This window comes from Molothrus aeneus, assembly GCF_037042795.1.
Source record: "Molothrus aeneus isolate 106 chromosome Z unlocalized genomic scaffold, BPBGC_Maene_1.0 scaffold_33, whole genome shotgun sequence".
NCBI lineage: Eukaryota > Metazoa > Chordata > Aves > Passeriformes > Icteridae > Molothrus > Molothrus aeneus.
In genome coordinates this window covers 1,734,740-1,755,342 of record NW_027098761.1, presented here as the reverse complement: position 1 = coordinate 1,755,342, position 20,603 = coordinate 1,734,740, and the positions used below count along the sequence as shown (strand labels likewise).

At 47.9% G+C, this 20,603-nt stretch overlaps 1 protein-coding gene across 1 annotated transcript; it reads left to right on the top strand.

Moving 5' to 3' along the window:
• Window positions 1-1,850: 1,850 nt before the first annotated feature.
• On the top strand, window positions 1,851-14,381 carry LOC136569481 (serine/threonine-protein kinase PAK 3-like). The gene is made up of 9 exons (XM_066569874.1): window positions 1,851-1,982; window positions 3,312-3,446; window positions 3,724-4,056; window positions 7,950-8,062; window positions 8,608-8,725; window positions 9,403-9,502; window positions 9,904-10,100; window positions 12,811-12,948; window positions 14,292-14,381. The coding sequence occupies exons 1-9, from the start codon at window positions 1,851-1,853 to the stop codon at window positions 14,379-14,381; spliced, it is 1,356 nt and encodes a 451-aa protein (XP_066425971.1).
• Window positions 14,382-20,603: the final 6,222 nt, after the last annotated feature.

The following is a 20,603-nucleotide window of genomic DNA, read 5'->3' as shown; positions in this document are numbered from 1 at the left end:
AAAATAGTGATTCCCTTTGCAAGGAAGTGCAAATGCCAAAGCAGTGAGCATCTACCACAGCTCAGGGGAATTTTGGGGAAGCTTTTCTGAGCAACTGTTTCCAGCAAGTAAATGAGAATTAGTGCATGCAACTGATTAAAAAAAAAAAAAGACCCGAAGAAGAGGATTTAAAAAGCAGTTTAATGTGTTTTCTAGAAGAGGAGCATTGAGTGTTAAAGAACAATTGCATTCTCTTGGTCATGTTTGTAGCCATTTACTGGTTCAACAGGCCAAAGTGTAGGCACAACCAAGAACATTGACCTGGTCTCTTGCTGGCTGTGTGAATGAAATGTGTCTCTGGGAGGGATGTTATGAAATGGGAAATCACCTCTGTTTGGGTTGACTTGTTCTGTGGGATTCAGCAGCCCAGGCAGTTTTCTGACAGCATCTGGTTCATTTCCCCTGCCCACTACAGGTCACCTGAGGCATGTATTCAGAGGTGCTGATCCTGAGGTGAGTGAGAAAGGAACATTTCATGTTCCTGGTGATTAAGAATTGTAGAGCAAGCTGAGAGCTTGGCCAGTAGCAATAGAAGGTAGAGCTAGGAAGGCTGAATGAAAATCCATTTTCATGCCTGCAACAAAAATAACAAAGCCAGAGATGGATATTTTTAAATTTCCATCTCGGAGCTTTGAAGAACTAGAAACCTACTTTTGCAGCGAGAACCTTGCTTGCTGATAACAGATAGGGTGGAATATTTACTTAGGATCACTTTCCTTTACAGTAGAATTAGACCATTTTAATTTAGTCAGAATGCCTTAGAATACTGTTCCTATCAAAATTTATGATATCTATTTAGAAGATGTCATTATAGAACAGGAAGGCTATTTTGCAATGGTGCCTGCTGTATCTGAAGTGAAATGGGCACCTTTGTGGCTGGGGAGCTGCGTGGGCCAAAAGGAGCCAGGGTTGCTGCTGGCCTTGAGCCACTGAAGATGAGGCAGCATGTGGCCAGGTGGCCAAGAAGGCCCAGGGCATGGTGGCCTGTGTCAGCAGCAGTGGGGCAGCAGGAGCAGGGCAGTGAGCGTGGCCCTGTGCTGGGCAGCGCTGCGGCCACAGCTGCAGTGCTGGGTGCACTTGTGGGCCCCTGGGCAGCAGAAAGTCCTTGAGGGGCTGCAGCGCGTGCACAGAAGGACAGGGGAGCTGGGCAACGGGGTGCAGCACAAGGCCAGTGAGGAGGTGCTGAGGGAGCTTTAGCCTGGACAATGGGAGGCTCTTGAGGGACCTTTCAGAAAAATTCCATCATTCCCTGCATGACAGTGCTCAGCACAAGGGCTGGTTCACGGCCAAACATCCCCTCACTGCATCCAAGGGCTCTAGACACTGGAGTGGGTGACACTTCCATCTGGTGGTTTGTTGGCTCATAGTTTTGTTAGGAAGAGAAGGCCTGTTCATTCTCCTGTTTTTGCAGCAAGTAAAGATGCTTCTGTACAATGTTTCCAGCCCTTTTGCAGCCCTGGATGGCATTCTGATCCAGCCTGAGTTTTCCACGTCTGCAGCAGCAGTAGCAAAGGCATTGCTGTCGCTTTCCTAGTTTTCCATTTCAGTGCTTTCAAGAACTAAAAGCTCCCTTTTGCCAAGACAACCTTGCTTGCTGATAGCAGACAGGGAGGAATATTGAATTCATAGCTATATAGAATTCCATTGAATTAGCCCATTTGAATTTGGTTGGTGAGGTTGGTGTGACTTAGAATCCCATTGCCAAAAAAATGTATGATTTCTCCTTAGAAGATGTTGTGGTAGATCTGAAAAGACATGAGGTTCTAAATGATAGGTAACAGCCTGTCCCTCGTGCTTCTGTCTTGCGACAGATGACAGAAGCAAGAGCCGTCTCTCCCCTGGCTCCCACTGCTCCTGGAGAAGAAGCCAAAGAGGAGCAAACTGAGGTGAATGACCACCAGCCTCCATCAGTGGTCAGACCAGAGCCTGGATATTCTGAAGCTGTAAGTGCCAGTTGTGTGTGGTGCTGTCTTTAGTGCAAGGCAGAGCTGCAAGGTTTGGAGCAGGCAGCACTTTGCTGTTGCTGGCTGAGGATGCTGGGTGCTGGAGTCCTGCCAGGAGCTGGGGATTTCCTCCCGCTAGCGACCGCACAACTTGGCCTTTGAGCTGTCATGTTGAGGCAGCAAAGGGCTGGTGCCTCTGGGAGAGCATCTGGCTGCTTGGCTCAGGGAAGCTCTATCTCTTGGCTTCTGCAGTGCTATGGCCAAGGGCAAAGGAGGGAGTGCTGGAGGTGCCAGGCCTTGGTTTGTTTGTTTTTCCTTTCTGGAAAGGCGTGTTTGGCTTGTGAAAGCGGTTGGCACTTTCCTTGAGTAGTTCTTCACTTGTACAGTCTCTTTTGGGCCAGCTGTCTTTTGGCTTTTGATAAGCTGCAAGGGGAGGATTGTGTGGTCCATGCAGCTGTAGGGGGCCATTCTTGTCCCATGTGGCCAAAGAAACAAAGTGCGGAGTTGCGAAGCTTTCTTGTGAGGCCAAAAGCAGAAGCGGCCAGTTTCTGTTGATGCATATTGTGGTGCAGTCTGCAGCTTTGGCAAGTGCCTTGGAGCCTGGAGTGGGGGTGAAGCTGCAAGTCCTTGACTGCTGTCTTGTGTTGCTCAGAACAGGAAGGCCATCGTACAATGGTGCCTGCTGTATCTGAAGTGAAATTGGCACCTTTGTGGCTGGGGAGCTGCGTGGGTCAAAATGCTGGTCAGAATTCTCAGTTGACAAAAGAGGGAGAAGAAACACCTTGGTCCTCCTCCATATACTGAGGTGGCCATAGAGTTTCTCTGACATCTATCAGAGGATCCTTGCACACATTCTTATCTCCTGAATGACCAGGATTTCTTACAAGAGTATAGATGTCAGGTATGCAGGAATGCTGGTGCAGGCCTGAAATGAACTTGAACTCCAGAAGTGTCTCTCACAAGGGCTGAGCTCACCCAGGAAGCCACCTGCAGAGCCAGGATGGAGCTGTGGGACAGGGTGGGGTGTCAGTCACTATTGAAAGACAAACAGGACATGGCAGAAGCAGAGGGAGGCCCTCAGCAGACCCTTGAGAAATGCCACACCTTCCCTGTCAGCTGCCTGAGAGGCTGTTGGAGCTTCAGTCCCAGATGGCCCCTGATTGTAGGGCCAGGGTCACTTTGGAATCTGTGCCTCCCCTCGAACAGAGAATGACCCAGCAGAGCAGCAGCACAGTGCTTTGGGAACGTGTGAGCCCAGCAGTCTTTGAGTCTTGGCCCACAAAGGTTATATGGGAAGTTGAAACCCATCTTCTCTTGCTTTCTGTTCAGGTGCTTCTAGAGAAAGAGCAGGAGCAGATTGCTTCATCAGAGATGCCATGGCAGACTCAGGGAGAGCTGTTCCCAGCGCGAGAGCAGGAAGAGCAGCTCAGGCAGCAGGTGGAAGAGCCACAGGAGAATGGCCAGGTAAGCCTGACTGGCCAGGGGACAGAGGGAAGGGCAGGAAGAGGGGCATAAACCAGAGCTCTTGGGACTGAGGAGGCCAGGAGTCCCACAGGCACTGGAAGCACAGAGCCTTGGAATCTGCAGAGATCAGCCCTGGGACAGGAGGCTTACACTGGAAGCAGATGTGGGGAGGGAAGCAGAAAGAAGGGGCTGAATAGATGTGATTTCAACGCTGCAAGAGGAAAATGCTGAGCCTGATGGCAGCTCCCAGTCACTTGCTCTGCATTTGTGTGTACAGAAGATGAAGGCAGAGCCACAAGCAGAGCTGCCCGAAGCTCAGAGTGCCATCATGGCAGTGAAGAGGAGGAACAAGGAAGACATAGGAAGAATTCAAGAGGAGAATCTCCATCAACAGAGGGGCGATCAACAAAACCAGGTGAGGGAAAGAGTGGCAGCCACTCCAGTCATAAGGCGTCCTCTCCCTCCTTGTTTACAGAACATCAAGGATTACCTGCAGGCAGAGCTGCAGAAAACTGATGCTAGGATCAGGGCATTGGAGAAGAGGCTTGAGGAAGACATGAAAATCATCAGAGAGAAAGCTAATCCCCTCCCTCAGGCTCTGCAAAAGCAAGTGAGTGAAAGAGGGATGCAGTCACTGCAGTCACCAAGCTGGTGGTTTCTGCCCTTCTTGCCTTTCCACTCAGAGCAGCAGGGAGTGGGGCCATGCCTCTGAGTGCTGTCCTGCTGTAGTGTGTATCACAGTCACTCTGAAGGACATTTCCTGGTGTGCTGAATCTCCACTGCTGCCCTTGACAGTGAAACTCGTCCTTTGGCCTTCTGGCCAGCAGTCATCCAAATTGATACCTGCTGGCCTGTTCCTGCTCTCCTTGTTTCTTGAGGTGTTTTTACAGTGGAATGTGGTGACCCAGATGGAGGATTGGAACAAGCTGTCTGTATCCTCTGTCAATCTGTTCTTTCCCTTTTCTCACAGTGGATGACTCCTGGCTGACAGGGACAAGCTGTAGTGTCTGACTGCTTTGTTCTGTTTGACTTGAGGTGCGAGTGTTGACATCTCACTGGGCAGCCTGCGAAGACTTCCAGCGAATGTCTGGCAATGAAGAGCCCCAAGGTCGGCATGAGGCACAGGAACAATGCCCACCAGAAGTGCTCCAGGTTGAGCACATCTACACGGGCTCTGGCACTAAAGCTGCTGCCGCAGCAGCATCACCTCGAGGAACCTCTGTTGTCAAACCTGGGATCTCGAGCTCGGGCAGTTTGTTCATCTCCAGTGCTGAGAGCAGCATGGCTGCTCCAAACCAGGAGACTGAGGAGAAGTACCTGGAGATGCTGGGTACGTCTGGGGGGTTTCTTGTCTGAGGGACAGTGTGTTGTGTGCAGGTGTCAGCAGAGCTGTACCAAATGCTCCTCCTGAGTTTGGTGTCACAGGGCCATTTAGGACTCCCCAGAGGAAGTGCTGTGCTCCGAGGCAGCGAGAGAGCCCTCTGGGTGAATTGGACTGGCTTTGGAGTATTATCTTTTTGGCTGGGGATTTTTTATTGGGCTTTTTTTTTTGTTTTGGTTTGGTTTGGTTTTGTTTTTGTGGGTGTTTGTTTTCAGTTTTCTTGTTGCTTTTTTTTTTTTGTTTGTGGGTTTATTTTTTTTTGTGTGTGGGGTTTTATTTGTTTATTTTGTTTGTGGGGTTTTTTTTGGTGGCGTTTGTTTTTCTCTATCCTGAAGGAGCCCATCTGCCTCACATGTCCTGGTGATGTCATTTTTATGACTTTTAATGTTACTATTACTACATCTGCAGTTTATTTTCATGAGAATGCTATCTTTTTGTCAAAGAGAACTACTTTGAAAGAACATCACGTTACAGGACAAATAGAGAGCACGAGGTGTTTTCCATGTGCCCCCAAAGAAAAAAGCAATACTTTGAGAACAACTTTTATTTAATCTTCTAGTTTTATGCTTGTCAAGATGTGTCCAAGAGACACATCCAAGTGGTGTGATCAGATAAAAGTGTAATGCAGGAATTTCTCAGGAGAGAGCCTCCAGCCCAGCCATGGTATATTCTTTAGATCCATGGGTATTTTTCCATACCTGATTCCCACTCTTTCCCATGACTGTTAGAATCCTAGCCATTGGCCCAAGCCCTGCTCAGATCAGTCCCTAGGAAAACACATCAAGTCCTTTGTGATTCTGCAGCACCACCCAATGAATCTGCTTCTTGCCCGGAACAGCTGCCAGTGCTGTGCTCTCAGATAAGACCTGGTGGGGCTGAGACCAGAGCCCGGTGGATTCTGTGTCTACCATCACCTGCTGGGACAAAAAGGGCACTGATCTGTGCCTCGGTGGGGCTGATCTCAAAGCCCATCCTGTTGTGTCCTGAATGGGGCAACAGCTTGTAAGGGGCTCAGGCTCACTCTGGCTTCTTCCCATCAGTGCCTGTCAGTGCTCATGCTTGGGCTTTGCCAGCCTTGTTGTAGTCACTGCCCTGCCCCTGAGGGCTGGGCTGGAGGGACTGCAGAGGCTGGAGCCTTCCTTAGCTGGGAGAGGGGCATCTTTGAGCTCAGCCTGCTCATAAACAGGTGAGGGTCCTGATGCTGAAAGGCCCGTTGGGATTAGCTCTAGCATGAGCTGCTCTGATTTACAAATGGGAAGGCATTCTTTTGGCAAATTGCTGAAAGGTGGAGAAGATGTCCTCCTCTCCTGGAAATGCATCTCCCTGTGCTTTCTTTCCTGTCAAGAGAACTCTTCAAAGGACTGTACAAAATCAGTCTCTGTGCCAGCCATCTGTACTGCAGGGCTGCCTGTCCTGTTGCTGTTGTGATTGTTGTTGTTACCCAGCAAACTCCAAAGGGCTCAGAGCTCCAGAGAGTGGGGCTGTACCTCCTTTTGTACCTCCTGGAAGCTGGGATCTGTGCTTTCAAGTCAGCATCCTGCATTTTGTTTCCCTCAGGGAGAATGGTGAACCCCATTGAAAATCCTGTGAAGAAATACACTGATCTGGAATATATTGGCAGCGGGTGAGTCCAACCGCAGTTACTCCTGCACAACCATGGGCCAGGTGTTTTTCTGGTGGAATGTCTATCCAGCGTGAAGTCAGGCCAGCTGCAAAGATGTTCACACACTGGGGATAGATTGTCCCATCTCTCAGTGCTGCGCAGAATTTGTGAGTGGGCTCAGAAGGCATTGTCAGCGACAGGTCCATGCTGCCAAGGTCTTGCCTGCATCAAGGAACAGGACCTTGAAGGTCTCCTTGTCACACAAGTATGGAACAGTTCTGTTTCAATTTATCATTTTTGGATGTCTCTAAATCATACTGGCCCACTAATGAAAAAGTAGTCTTGCTTGCCTGAAAGAGCAGCCTACCCCCTATCAAAGCTGTGAGCTAACAGTTCTCAGGAACATTTCATTCCAAGAGTTTGCTGAAGGAAATACTCTGTGGTCAGGATAGAAACTGCACAGTTTAGAAACTGAAACCCAAGAGGAAAGAAGAAGCTGTCTTTAGGAGCTGAGACAGTAAAGCCCAACACTTCAGAGACAGGCCCAGTGCCCATGCACTTGGGAGGAAAATGCATCATCTGCCTTCTGGCAGAGCCCTCCTGCATCCTGCAGGTTTTAGACATTTACAGCACAGATCTCCTGTGTGGGCTGGCTTTCACTGCAAGATCTAAATGGCTTCTCCTTTCTCTGCTTCTGTTTTGTTTCTAGGAGTTTTGGAGATGTTTGCCGAGCACTCAACAATGCCACAGGGAGAGAGGTAGATGTCAACAGGCCCTGCAAACTCTGCTGCTCTTGAGGGGCTTTCCCCTCTGGTGTGAGCTGGGGCTGGAGCTTTGGGCAGAGCTGTGCTGAAAAGGCACAAGAAGCACAGACTGGTGCCAGCCTGCAAAATACATTTGGGACTTTGTCCTCCTCAGCTGCCGGAAGGAAGGCACGGAGGGCAACGGTTCCTTTCCGAGAAGGACGCGCTCACTCGCTCTCCATTGCTAAAACAAAGGTGGTGCCTTTGAGCACCTCACTGCTCTTTGGGGCTACAGCTTCAGAGTCCTGAATTCTCATTTCTGGCTGCCAGCAAATACATCTGAAAGTTCCTGGTAGTTCCTTAGCCAGCTGCAGTGCTGCACTTGGGAACTGCATGGAGGGAGAGATCTGCAAGGTGTCCCTAGAAGCCCTGCCCATAGGCCAAGATGTATCCACAGAGTATTAAGGCATGGATTACTTCTTCTGAATCCCATCCAAAGCAGCAGAGAGTGTGGTCAGAGGTTTGTGGGTGATAGCTGAGACACCACTGTTACCAAGTGGTCAAGGCAAAATGTCAGTGGCCCCACGTGTGCTGTAACTGGCCCCCAAGGGAGCAGAGAAATGGGCTGTTGGGATGTCAGTTCCTCATTACTGCAGTGCCTCATCACAAGGCAGTTTGGCACAGCTCAGCTGTGTCATTGCAAAATCACACGCTCCATGTGTGTTCGGTCTCATGCCACCAACTTCTCGAGTTACTGATTTTCAATGTCATTTTAGGTGGCCATAAAGAAAATAAATCTTCAAGGACTGAAGAGGAAGCAAGTAACTGTCAATGAAATCAAAGTCATGAAGTGCTACAGGAGTCCCAATGTTGTGAATTATTTAGACAGGTGAGTGGTCATGGTCTTATCCCATGAATGCGCATTTATACACAGCAAACGTGAGAGGTTAAAAACCCACTTGGTCACTGGCAGAAAGTAGAGCTGTAAATTATTATTTATTCATATTTCTCTACTCATCTCCAATGGATGAGAAGAGATTGCATTTTTTCTGCATGAGTCTTCTCTGGCACACCAAATTTGAATATTATTCCAAAGATGATTTCCCTTGGATGGTCGCCCCTTTGCCATTGCTGTACATGCCAGGAAGACGAGGTGCTTATTTCCAGAAACACCATGCCTGACAGGTTTTTTATCTGGGCTGTTACTAAACTGCATTTTTCACTTGCTGGCCATCTAAGACATCTTCTTTTTCACAGCTGTGCCTTTCTCCTTGGGACTGCACAGATTGCAAATGCACAATGCACAGCCAAGAGGGGATCTCTATTCCTTTTATTCTGCCCTTGTCACAAAGGGACCTGAAACAAGAAACCTGGAAGCAAAAAATCAAGGTAGCCATGCATGTTTATCTCCATGCCCTTGTTTCCTTCTTTCAGCTACCTTCTGGGCGAGGAACTCTGGCTGGTTATGGAGTACATGGACGGAGGCACTCTGAGAGATGTCATCAATGAGTCTAACATCTTTGAAGGCCACATTGCAGCCATCAGTCGGGAGGTCAGAGATGTGCTTCCGAGGGCTTGGGCAAGATTGTCTGAGAAACGGGGGTTCAGATCAGGAGGGATTTCCTGTGCCAGGCTTTGTTTCTGTGTGGCTGCTATGCTATGGGCAAGTAAAAGCACCTCAAGTGAGAGGCCTGCCAGTGCCCCTGCACTCCCTGTATTCAGTGCCAGTACTCTTATCTCCTGCTGTTGTACTCTCGCTCTGCCTCTTGTATTTGCTGTTCTCCATCTTGCCTCGCTAAACTTTTGCCTGTCTTCACTGCATTCCTTGCCTGTGAGAGCAAAGGTGCTGGTGGCAGGATTTGAAACAAGCAGCAAAGAAAAAAGAGAGACTTGTTTCTCTCAGTCCTCAGCTAAAAAGGACAGGAGTGCAGCCCAAATGCTCTTTGCTTCTGAGCACATGCACTGCAGCAGCAGTCATTCTGGCTGGTTTGCAGGGGACAGCCTACAACAGCAGGTGCTGTTGCTCTTTCAAAAGCTGACGTGCCTTTCCTCAGAAAGGACCTGCTCTGCAAGTGTTGGAGCAGCAAGCTCTTCCTCTCAGTGGCACTGTGTTCTGCCATTACTCCCCATTCCCCTGGAGAGGGAATCTTTTAGATTCTTTGTTTCCTTTCTGGTGTGATGAAATCCCATCACTCATTTTTGCCGTCCTGTTTCTGTTTTCTTTCTCAGTGCCTGCAAGGACTTTATTTTCTTCATTCAAACGATGTGATCCATCGAGATGTGAAGAGCGACAACATCCTTCTCAGAACCGACGGTTCTGTCAAGCTGGGTCAGTATATTCTTGGTCAGGTGCAGCATTCCAGGGATGTGGCTGTGGGGCTGCTTTGAGTGACTGCCAGCTCCCCAAAAATGGTGCTGCTGGCAGTGCAGGGACACCCGCTGTGAGCTGAGGGCACAGTTGCAACGTGCACAGAGGTAGGACAAGGAACAAGCAGTCAAGGGTGGCCTTGCTCTGTGTGTGTCCCTTCCAGAGGGAGGGAGTTACAAGTCTAAAGTTTCCAAGGAACAAAAGCCACTGCTGGAGGCAGTGTAAAAAATGGGGGGATTTTTTAAGTTGCCAATGCCAGGAGATTCAACAGCACATTTTCCAACTTCTACTGGGGAATTCTTTTGCTTGCTTTCCTAATTGCACAGAATTGAAATAAAACCAGTATTTTGCTTTCTCCTCAGCTGATTTTGGCCTCTCTGCTCAGCTCACCCCTGAGCAGAGCAGACGGTGCTCGGTAGTCGGGACTACTTGGTGGATGGCGCCTGAAGTGGTGATGCATCAACCATATGGCCCCAAAGTGGATGTATGGTCTTTTGGAATTGTGGGGATTGAAATGGTAGAACAAGAACCTCCTTACTGGAGCGAAAGTTCTGGCACGGTAAGGAGCAAATACTCACTGATCCCACTGTCTTTCTCACCTGTCCCATGTCCTGCATGCCATTGGACAAAATCCCATTGCCATCTGCTGGAACTACTTCCACCAAGGTCCCCTCCTCAAAATGTCCCTGCAATACACCAGCATCTGCTCTAGTTCTGGTTGCATCAGTGGGGGAACTCAAGCCTCACCACATGCAAACAAACTCCATTCTCAGGCAACACTTTCCTTTGGGTTATAAGTGGTTCCAGTTCTTTTCTCTGTGGAGATGGCCGCAGTAACATTTAGTAACCGTGTTTCTTTCATAGCCCAAGCCACGTTGTCCACGTCACCAAGCCAGAGCCTGGTGATGTGGAGAGCCTGCCAAAACCTGGCACTTTTGGGGAGGGGCCTACCATTGATGCATTGACTTGAGTAGCCAAATGAGCAGAGGGTGACCACAGGGATGCCACCTCTCCTTCTTCTGACCATGACAATTTTCTTTTGCTGAAAAATGAGAAGCTGAAATTTTCAGACTGCTGAGAGACAGAGCTGCAGGTGGCTCCTGTGTGGCCAAGCAGGCATTTTCATCCCAGTACATTTGTGCAGGCATCTTAATGTGTCTGTGTTGAAGATGAGATTGTAAATGTTTGTTTCCTTCTCTGGGGATTAACTGATGGATTTCCTTTCTTTTCTTCCAATTGCCATTGTTTTCAAGAACAGCACAAAAAGCTTAATGAGTTTTGTTCTATGGCATTGTTATGGTTTTACATGAGGGACATTTAGGGAAGTGACATAAAACTTTTAACCACTGGAAAGCGGGACACACCTCTGTGAAAAACAGATGTTAAAAGAGGAAAGAAACGTTTTCTTTCCCTTCCGGCTGGGAGGGAGGTAACACGGCCAGGTGGCCCCTGCTACGGGGCCAGGCCGGCGGGTCTTGTCGCGGGGTTAGGCCCCCGCTTCTCCCAGGCTGCCTGCCGGCCCCCTAACATCGATTTCTGGGCAGGGAGAGGGGGGTGCTGCGCAGCCAGATGGAGCCGGCCTTGGTAATATTTGGTTACTTGTTACACTGCGCCCAGCCCGGGGCCCAGCTGTGCTCGCCGGCCCCGGGAGTAGCCCCGGCTCCAGGCTGGGATTTGACCTCCGCAGAAGTTACTCACAACCATCGGGCAGAAGGAAGGAGGAACTTCCTCTCTATTATCCTGGGTGTCACTGTTGAGTCCTGGGCTGGTTGATTAGATCTGAGCTGCACCCCTAGCCCCAGTTTCTCCTGTTTGCAACCCCTAGTCCGACTGGTGTTAGGCTGACCATTTATAGGCTCGAGGTAAAATACGAATCCTTTTAGTGCTTCGATCCTCCCTCGAATGAGAGAAAAGAACAAGATATAAGTACGTGAAGGAATAAATATGAAAACATTATCATCAGTGAGCAAGAAGTCCTAGATGGGAGGGATGAGGAAATAATTTTAGAGCTAAAATTCTCTTAGAAATGATGAAGAAAAAGGTTTTTTTCTTATAACACATGAAACTATGGGGAGATGAAGAGTTCAAATTGATAGTGAACAAAGGCCTCCACGTTAAAGTAAGCAGCTATTAAAGTAACTATAATCATATGAGAAGTTGAAACAAGAGAAAGAGAGAAGAATAGTCCTGTAGTGCCAGGAGAAGATTGTCTGTTCCTAGGGATAAAAATGATTTTAAAAATAGATAATGAAAACTTTTACTTTTGAACAACTCATCTTTAAAACAATACCCCATAGACCAACATGGCCCATAAACAAGTTGGGGGAAAGCTTTTAGAAAATGGGAGAAACTTTATGATAACAGGGTTCCCCAGGCAGCTGTTATTGATGAAGAAATTAAGAACCACAAGAAAACTGGTTTTTTCTTCTTGTAGAGAAGTCCCCATAAGATTAACAAGAGGTAACAAGAGGGACTTCTCTCCCTAAGTAAACTGAAGAAAGACTATTTTCAAAGTAGTCAATGGACTGGAAAGTTTAGGTTTTGTTTCTTTACATTATCAGTGAGAAAGAAAAGGTTCTGGGAAGAGGAGAAATGTTCTGAAGGCTTTATTCTGATCCTTATTACTCTTTCTTTTAGTTGCTATTAATAACATTTTCTTTTTACTCTTTGAAAGTTTTAAGCCTGTTTTACCTTCTCCTAATCCTATCTTCCTAGCTCACAACAGGAAGTAAGTATATTAATAATTGACCAACACCAAACCCACCACACTCTTGAATACATTAGCCGGGAAAAACTAAGAACTGGGGAAATCTTAAATTGGGGAACCAAAACCACTAGACAAAATTAGTGTTTCTGCCCAGTTTTGAACTGAAACCGCCACAGGCATCTGTGCTTAAGGGACCAACAAGCACTGCAGAGATGCCTTTCATGTACTAATCCTTAGAATTGGTTAGTATAGCAAAGACCCTCTTCCAAAAAGCCTCTCAAGCTGGTGTGAATCCTCAGAGAAGCAAATGTGCCTTTGCTGATGTAGCTCCCACTAACTAGGTCAGTCAATGAAATCAGCTGCCAAGGCAAGATCTGCGGGATGGTGGAAAAGCTGTGGCTGCATCGGGGTTTGGGTTTTTGGTTGGAAAAGGAAAATCATCTCTGGGTCTCTGCCAGGGCAGAAACTACCACTGAAGAACAGAGGTTAAACAAAGGGATGTGGGAGAGCACTTAGAGATGTGAAAGGACCTGGTGGAACCTGGTGTTTCCTTTTTCCCCAGGCTAAACTCATGATAGCCATAAAAAGGACCCCACGGCTGCGGCAGCCCAACCGATTCTCGCCTTGCCTGCGTCACTTCTTGGGCTGCTGCCTGCAGAGAGACGAGGAGCAGCGCTGGTCTGCCAAGGAGCTCCTGCAGGTAAAATGTGAAGGGGCTGCAGGTGAAACAGGCTCTGAGGGATGGGCTCCTCCTCCACTCAAGTCCAAGGCATCAGATGAGCCCCCTTCCTCCTCACCTCCACTCTTGGTGCTCTTCAAATGAAAAGGTGAGGAATCCTAGACTGGGCTGGATTGGCAGGGTCCTGTAAATGTCCTGTGGTGCAAGTGTGCTGCAATGAGCAGGGACATCTTTAAAGAGATCAGGTTGCTCAGAATCTTTTCCCACTGGAGCCGGAAGGGTTACAGGGATGGGGCACCTACAAGCTCTTGGGGCGACCTGTGCCAGGGTTGCACCATGCTCCGAGTAAACAAGTTCTTCCTTAGACCTACTCTGATTAGATCTCCTTTGTGTTTAAAAATATTCACCCACATCCTATTGTAACTGGCCCTGTTAAAAAAGATGTCCCCAGTTTCTTCAAAACCACTCTGAAGTCTTGAAAGTCTCCCTGGGGCCTGTCCTTCACAAAACTGAATAACTCCACCTCCCTCCGCATTTCCTGAGGGGAGAGCTGCTCTGTCCTCTGACCGTTTCTGTCACCCTCTTTTGTAATTTGGTGGGTGTTCAGTTTTATCTAACAGCAAAAGAATTGAAGCAGAGCAATGCAGCGTACAGAGACATGAAATGGTGGTGGTGGAACCCAAGGAAGCCAGTCCCAGCTGAGCAGTCAGAGATTTGGCTGTGGGCAGGAGGGGCTGTGGGGGGCTCACTGGGAGCCTCGGAGGGGCCCTGGTTTGTGCCCCCCAGCCCACCCTTAGAGGTTTCTGCCACACAAACAGGGACAGCTGGGAGGGACTTGTCCCAGCCCCATCTGCTGCCTGGCACGCCCAAGCAGATGGGAACTGTGCCAGGGTTACTGCCAGGTTGTGTGGCAGAGAGGGAACTGCAGGGCCCAGTGCCACTGGGCTGGCCCTGCTGGGAAGGAAGGTGCCATCCAGCACACGAGGGGCAGGGCATGGAAAGGCAGACACTGCTCTGTCTCCCTGTGGGAATCAGCACAGTGCCTGTCTTGCAAAGGCAGGGACCTATGTGAGTCATTGGAGTTTCCTGCAAGGGAGAAACGCCAGGGACAGAAAGCACCATTTCTAGAGCACTGGCAGGGCAAAAATCCCAACAAGATCAAAAAACCAGAATAAATGGATGAATGGGATTCTGGGCCAGGTTTGCCTGTGATGGCAAGCTCCTGCACATGACGTCTGGGAGATGATCCCATTGCTCCTCTTTCTGGGTCTGTCTGAGAACCAGAGCAATCCTGATTGAGCCTGTGAAGCACTGATCTGGGAAAGTAATGATTGTTTTTTGTTATTTTTTTTCCCTGTGGACAGCATCCATTTGTAACATCAGCCAAGCCAGCATACACCCTGGCACCACTCATCAGCTCAGTGAAGAGGAGGATAGACATGCGAAAACTGTGATCATCACATCAGCACTATTTACTCCATAGGCATCTTAGAGTGGGATTGTAGAGTAGGATTGTAGTGTAGGATTTAGAGTAGGATTATGTGAAGAAAAGACAAAGGACTCTGCACAATTGAATGTGAATCAAGGAGAAGCCATTTATTGTGCTTCTAAACATTGTTTCTATTTACTTCCTATCTTATAGGTCTATAGAGTAATGCATTGTTTGGTTGGCTGCTGCGCTTTGTCCATGCATCTCTTGATTGGTAGCTCTATTTTATCCTGAGGCAAGCACGCATCTTTTTTTCTTAATCTAATTGGTAAATGCTGTAAAGGTCATTTGATTTGGCTTGCTACCCCTTTGTCTGTCAGCAACTCTTCTGCTGCTTCTTTCTGCTCGCAGCATTGAATTTTTATCCACAAAGATGGATATTAAGCTTTATTAAAAACAAGACCTAGTTCTTTAGTTCCAGTAGGTTAGGCTAGTTTGTTCAGTAGCTGTCCATTTTTTCTGTAAATATGACCCTGCAGGATTATAGAGTAGGATTGTAAATCAATAAAGTTTCTGAAATTTTAACTCATCTGGAAGATTCCATTCTTTCTCACCCTGTGAATAAGCTCAGCACTTCCTTCTGAGCTGTCAGTTGTCTCTTAAAGCTGCAAAGTGACATTTATGGCTTCTTTGGTGTGCCTTGAAAGTGGGGAAGACTCTTCTTCATTCATCATCTCCAGACCACACTGCTTTTGGAATACGGCCCACTGTCCCATTTTGGCACATTTGTGACACTTCCAGGTGAGGCAGAAAGGACAATGGCATTTGCAGGCAAAAGCAAAGGAAGAATGGGGCAGCCCAAACATCCTGTGACGATTCATGCCTTCAGCTGTGACTGGAGAGCATTTGGGCTCCTGCCACTTGCATTTGGATCCCTAAATGCAATGTCTTTGGCGGAAGGAGAGCCTTGCTCAAGTGAGAAAGCAGAAAGATCAGAGAGGGTGCTCGACAAGGTCTCCTGTGGTGCAGAGCTGTGAGTGCCTGTGAGGCGAGAGCGGGCCCGGCCTTGCCTGGGCTGGAGCCCCAGCAGAGCCCAGGCAGAGGCGGGAGCAGGCTGAGCCCCAGCAGAGGCAGGCTGGAAGGAGGCCCTTGGAGCTGCGAGGCAGCAGCCGGGCCCTGCGTGCCTGTTCCTGGGAGCGGGCGAATCCTGCGCTCTCAGAGCCCAGGTGGCAGCTGGCTGCTGCCAAGGGGAAGCGCAGCCGTGCTGGGCACAGCCCGGCCTGGAGGCATTGGCCGTCTGGAGTGTGCCCAGGAGCAGAGAAAGGCAAAGGGCAGCTGAGGGCCGCTGGGCTGGCTGAGGATTCCTCCTCTTCTGCCGGCTGCCCTGCAACTCCTGGCCAAGGTCAGCAGTGTGTGCAGCACTCTGGGCACCGGGGCAGGGAGCTGGGCTGCTCGGCAGTGTAACAAGTAGCAATACCTTTGTTCATTAATTAAATCAATAGCTAAATAATTATACAATATAAAAGCAATAACTAAATAGCTAAAACAGCTTGATTCTTAAATGTGCAGCCACGTATGGTTGCTTGGCTTGCAGGAATCCTATAGTGTTTTGGGAATTCCATGGTAAAGACATACGTTATAAGGAAAAATTCACCCAGCGGTCACAGAGGAAGGTTGTAATAACAATCCCTAAACTCGCAAGAATAGCTTAGGCTTGCAGGAATCGCATAATGTTCTGAAAATTCCACTGTATAGGTATGCCTTATAAGGGACAGTTCACTCAGCGGTTAAAAGGGGAAGACTTGGAGCCTTCATCCCACCACCACCAGAAGGCAGAAAAAGACCCCGCTAGCAACTGAACGAGCAAGCGCAAAAGACAGACCCCGTCATGCCTGGACCCGGGAGAAGAAGGCAATAAAAGGCGAACTTTGGGGATAGGAACAGTGCGAGCCTAGAGGAGCGGAGACTCCTGGCCGCCCAGCGCTGAACTTTGCTTATTCTTGCTTGCATAATAATAATCAAAAAAAATTGTATGATCCTTAAATCCAGTGAATTAGTTTATCACAATTTGGTTCCATGACTCGGATCCAGAAAATGGGGTTGGTTCAGAGAATCCTGGGGGGGCGCCCCACCACCTGGTGGCCCTGGCCTTCTCACCCGACCCCTCATCTGGACTGATGAACCTAAATTCGGGAATAAGCAAGGAAAACACTGGTAACCCTGTAAACTTTGTGCACGAAGATCCAAGCGACGACGCAGGACGCGTGAGTATACGAGATGAACCACTCGGTTGGGGTTGGGATCCCAGGGCACGGTGAAGGAGACGTCCACCTGCGGACGACGTGAGAGGGACCCTCTAGTAGTGCAGTTCTCGTAGCCCACGAGGGAGCGAGCCACGACCGAGGGGTTTTGTGTGTGTGTGTCTGTGGAGGTGCCTTGGAAGATGGGGCAGAAGAAAAGCAAGCCTTCTGATCCCATGGGGGAGGGTCCCCAGTTACCCCCAATACCTAAGGACAGTCCATTAGGATTAATGATTAAGTATTGGGATGGCTTTCCCTCCAGAAAGGGGAAGGATAAGGCAAAAATGATAAATTATTGCATGGTAGTGTGCGGAGGCAAGAATCTGGATTCAGGAAGTATATACTGGCCCATTTTCGGATCTTTCAAGGATTGGGTCTGTCAAGCCCTGAACATTTATGTGAATTCTAAAGAGACAGTGAACCCGCAGGAGAGTGCATATGCTAAATTATGGTTGGTAGAAAGTAATGAGCAAACAGCTAGGCTGTTCCCCCTTAAGGGAAGTCAAGGGGAGGAGGAAAAAAAGAAAAAGTCTCAAAAGACTGGAGGAATATGTTCCTATTTATCCTCCCCCATATATACCACCAGCTCCCCCTGAACCCCCCCCAAACGCACCCCCGGCATCAGCCCCTAATAGACAGCAGGTCATGGACTCCCCGGATTGCAGAAGGCGTACCTGGAGTCAGATGAGGACAGTAATTGAGGAAGGAGAGAGCAGTGGGTTGTTCCGTCTCAGGGAAATAGCATTAGGAGGACCTCAAGCTGGGATGGGGTTTGTCACTGTCCCCTTGAACTCGGGAGATGTCCACGAGTTTAAGAAAGAGATGGGAAAATTATTAGGAGACCCTATAGGAGTAGCAGAAAGAGTGGATCAGTTCCTAGGGCCAAACATATATACTTGGGTAGAGATGCAATCCATTCTAGGCATCCTATTTACAACAGAGGAGAGAGGGATGATTAGAAGGGCAGGAATGAGGATTTGGGACACCCAACATGTTCAAGGTCCTGTGGCTGATGTGAAATGGCCCTTGCAAAGTCCCAACTGGAACAATCAGGACCCCAACCATCGTGGTCATATGCAGGACTTAAGAACCATCATAATCCAGGGTATACGAGAGGCTGTGCCCCGGGGACAAAATATAAGCAAGGCGTTCAAAGAGTGCCAAGGAAAAGATGAGACCCCCACTGAATGGTTGGAAAGATGAAGGAAGAGTTTTCAGTTATACTCAGGGGTGGACCCAGAGACGCCAATGGGGCAAGCACTCCTTCAAACACAGTTTGTAGCCAAATCATGGGAGGATGTTCAAAAGAAATTAGAAAAATTAGAGGATTGGCAGGACAGAGGACTTGATGAATTGCTCAGGGAGGCTCAGAAGGTATATGTTAGACAGGAGGATGAGGCACACAAAAGACAAGTTCAGATGATGGTGGCGGCAGTCAGGGAGGGACAGCAAAACAACCCTCCACCACGAGAAAGAAATGGCATGAGGAGAGGTCCCCGGGATTTAGGAGGAGCCCCAACTGGAGGGAGAGAAGGAACAGTGTGCTACTATTGTGGTGGAAAAGGACGCATGAAGAGGGAATGTCGAAAGAGGCTTAGGGATGAGAAAATGTTCAAAGAGGATTAGGGGGGTCAAGGGCTCTATCTCTTGGGGACCCAAATGTAATCGGAGCCCTTAGCAAAACTTAAGGTGGGTCCCCAGCAAATCCCCATAACCTTCCTTGTAGATACAGGGGCTGAGAGATAGCAGTTCAGTCTTTGCTCCCGGGATGTAAGATTTCACCTTCCACAGTACAGGTTATTGGGGCAAAAGGAGAACCCTTCAAGGTTCCTGTAATTAAAGATGTCTTAATAGAATCAGAGAAGAAAATAGGGGTAGGATCACTGCTACTGGTCCCTGAAGCTGATTACAATTTATTAGGAAGAGATTTAATGGTGGAATTAGGGATAAATATAAATATTGAAGAAAAACAGATGAAAGTCAGGTTATGCCCCTTACAGGTCACTGACGAAGAGAAAATCAACCCAGAAGTCTGGCATACCCCTGATACAGCAGGAAGATTGAATATAGAGCCCTTCACAGTAAACATTCAAAACCCAGAAATCCCAGTAAGGACAAAACAATATCCGATGTCAGATGAGGGGCGAAGGGGACTAAAACCAGAGGTAGAATGGTTAATACAACAAGGGCTCTTGGAACCTTGCATGTCTCCCTTCAACACCCCCATCTTACCTGTAAAGAAACCAGACGGAAAATACCGATTAGTACATGATCTAAGGGAAATAAATAAGAGAACCATTGCCCGGTTCCCTGTAGTAGCAAACCCCCATACATTGCTCAGTCAATTGAAACCAGATGATCACTGGTATAGTGTTATAGATTTGAAAGACGCCTTTTGGGCGTGCCCCTTGAAAGAAGAATGTAGACATTATTTTGCATTTGAATGGGAAGATCCCAATACCCACCGAAAGCAACAACTAAGGTGGACAGTGCTCCCACAGGGATTCACAGAATCCCCAAATTTGTTTGGGCAGGCACTAGAGCAAATAATGAAATCCTATACCCCGAACCAAGGAATAACCATTGTTCAATATGTAGATGACCTTTTAATTGCTGGAAAAAGCGAGGAATCAGTTAGAGAAGAAAGCATTAGGCTTCTGAACTTTTTAGCATCCAGGGGCTGAAGGTGTCCAAAAGTAAATTGCAATTCGTAGAAGAAGAAGTGAAGTACCTAGGACACCGACTTAGTAAAGAACTAAAACACTAGACCCAGGGAGGGTTAAGGGAATCCTCTCCCTTCCTCCCCCAAGAAATAAGAGACAAATTAGGCAGCTATTGGGTCTTGTAGGATACTGCAGACAATGGATTGAAAACTTTAGTGGTAAAGTAAAATTTTTGTATGAAAAACTAACTGCTGAAGTTTTGATGAAATGGACTGAGAAGGATGATGAATCATTAGAACAATTAAAAGAGGAATTGGCTAATGCCCCGGTGCTAAGCCTCCTGGACGTTAGGAGACCCTTTTATTTGTTTGTTAACACTGAGGCAGGAGTAGCATTTGGGGTACTGGCTCAGGACTGGGCCGGCAGTCGAAAACCAGTAGCATTTATTTCTAAAATACTAGACCCCGTAAGTAGAGGATGGCCAACATGTTTGCAGATTATGGTGGCAACAGCCCTCTTAGTGGAAGAAGCTCTCAAAATTACCTATGGAGGAGAACTGAAAGTCTTTACCCCTCATAACATACGGGCAGTATTGCAACAAAAGGCAGAAAAATGGATAACAGACTCAAGACTTTTGAAATACGAGGGCATTTTACTGTCATCCCCTCGGTTGATACTTGAAACCATCTCTCTGCAAAACCTCGCTGAATTCTTGTTTGGAGATCCACAGGAGAATTTAACTCATGACTGCTTACATAGCATAGAAAAACAAACAAAAATTAGGCCGGACCTTGAAGAGGAAGAACTAGAAGAGGGAGAAAGGTTATTTGTGGATGGGTCCCCTAGAGTTGTTGAGGGAAAGCGAATCTCTGGATATGCGATTGTAGGAGGTGAAAATTTGGAAATAATAGAATCTGGACCTTTGAGTCCTAGTTGGTCAGCCCAGGCCTGTGAGCTGTATGAGTATTGCAGGCTCTAAAATTCTTGGAAGCTAATGTTGGGACCATCTACACGGACTCAAAATACGCCTTTGGAGTGGTGCATACTTTTGGGAAAATTGGGGAAGAAAGAAGGTTAATAAACTCCTGAGGAAGAGAATTAATACATCAGGAACTAATTACTCAGGTATTACAAGCTTTAAGAGGCCCAAAGAAAACAGCAATAGCACATGTTAAAGGACATCAAAAGGGTCTCTCCCATTTGATCAGAGGAAACAACACAGCAGACAGAGAGGCAAAGGAAGCTGCTCTCAGAAAATTCCAGGATCAGGGGATAAGGAGAACA

What these genes read in the sequence shown, in the direction of transcription:
- LOC136569481 (XM_066569874.1), top strand. Translation starts at nt 1,851, where the DNA reads ATGACAGAAGCAAGAGCCGTCTCTCCCCTGGCTCCCACTGCTCCTGGA. An exon ending in TTGCAGCCATCAGTCGGGAG is followed by an intron (nt 8,726 to 9,402) that starts GTCAGAGATGTG and finishes TTTCTTTCTCAG; the next exon opens with TGCCTGCAAGGACTTTATTT. An exon ending in CGACGGTTCTGTCAAGCTGG is followed by an intron (nt 9,503 to 9,903) that starts GTCAGTATATTC and finishes CTTTCTCCTCAG; the next exon opens with CTGATTTTGGCCTCTCTGCT.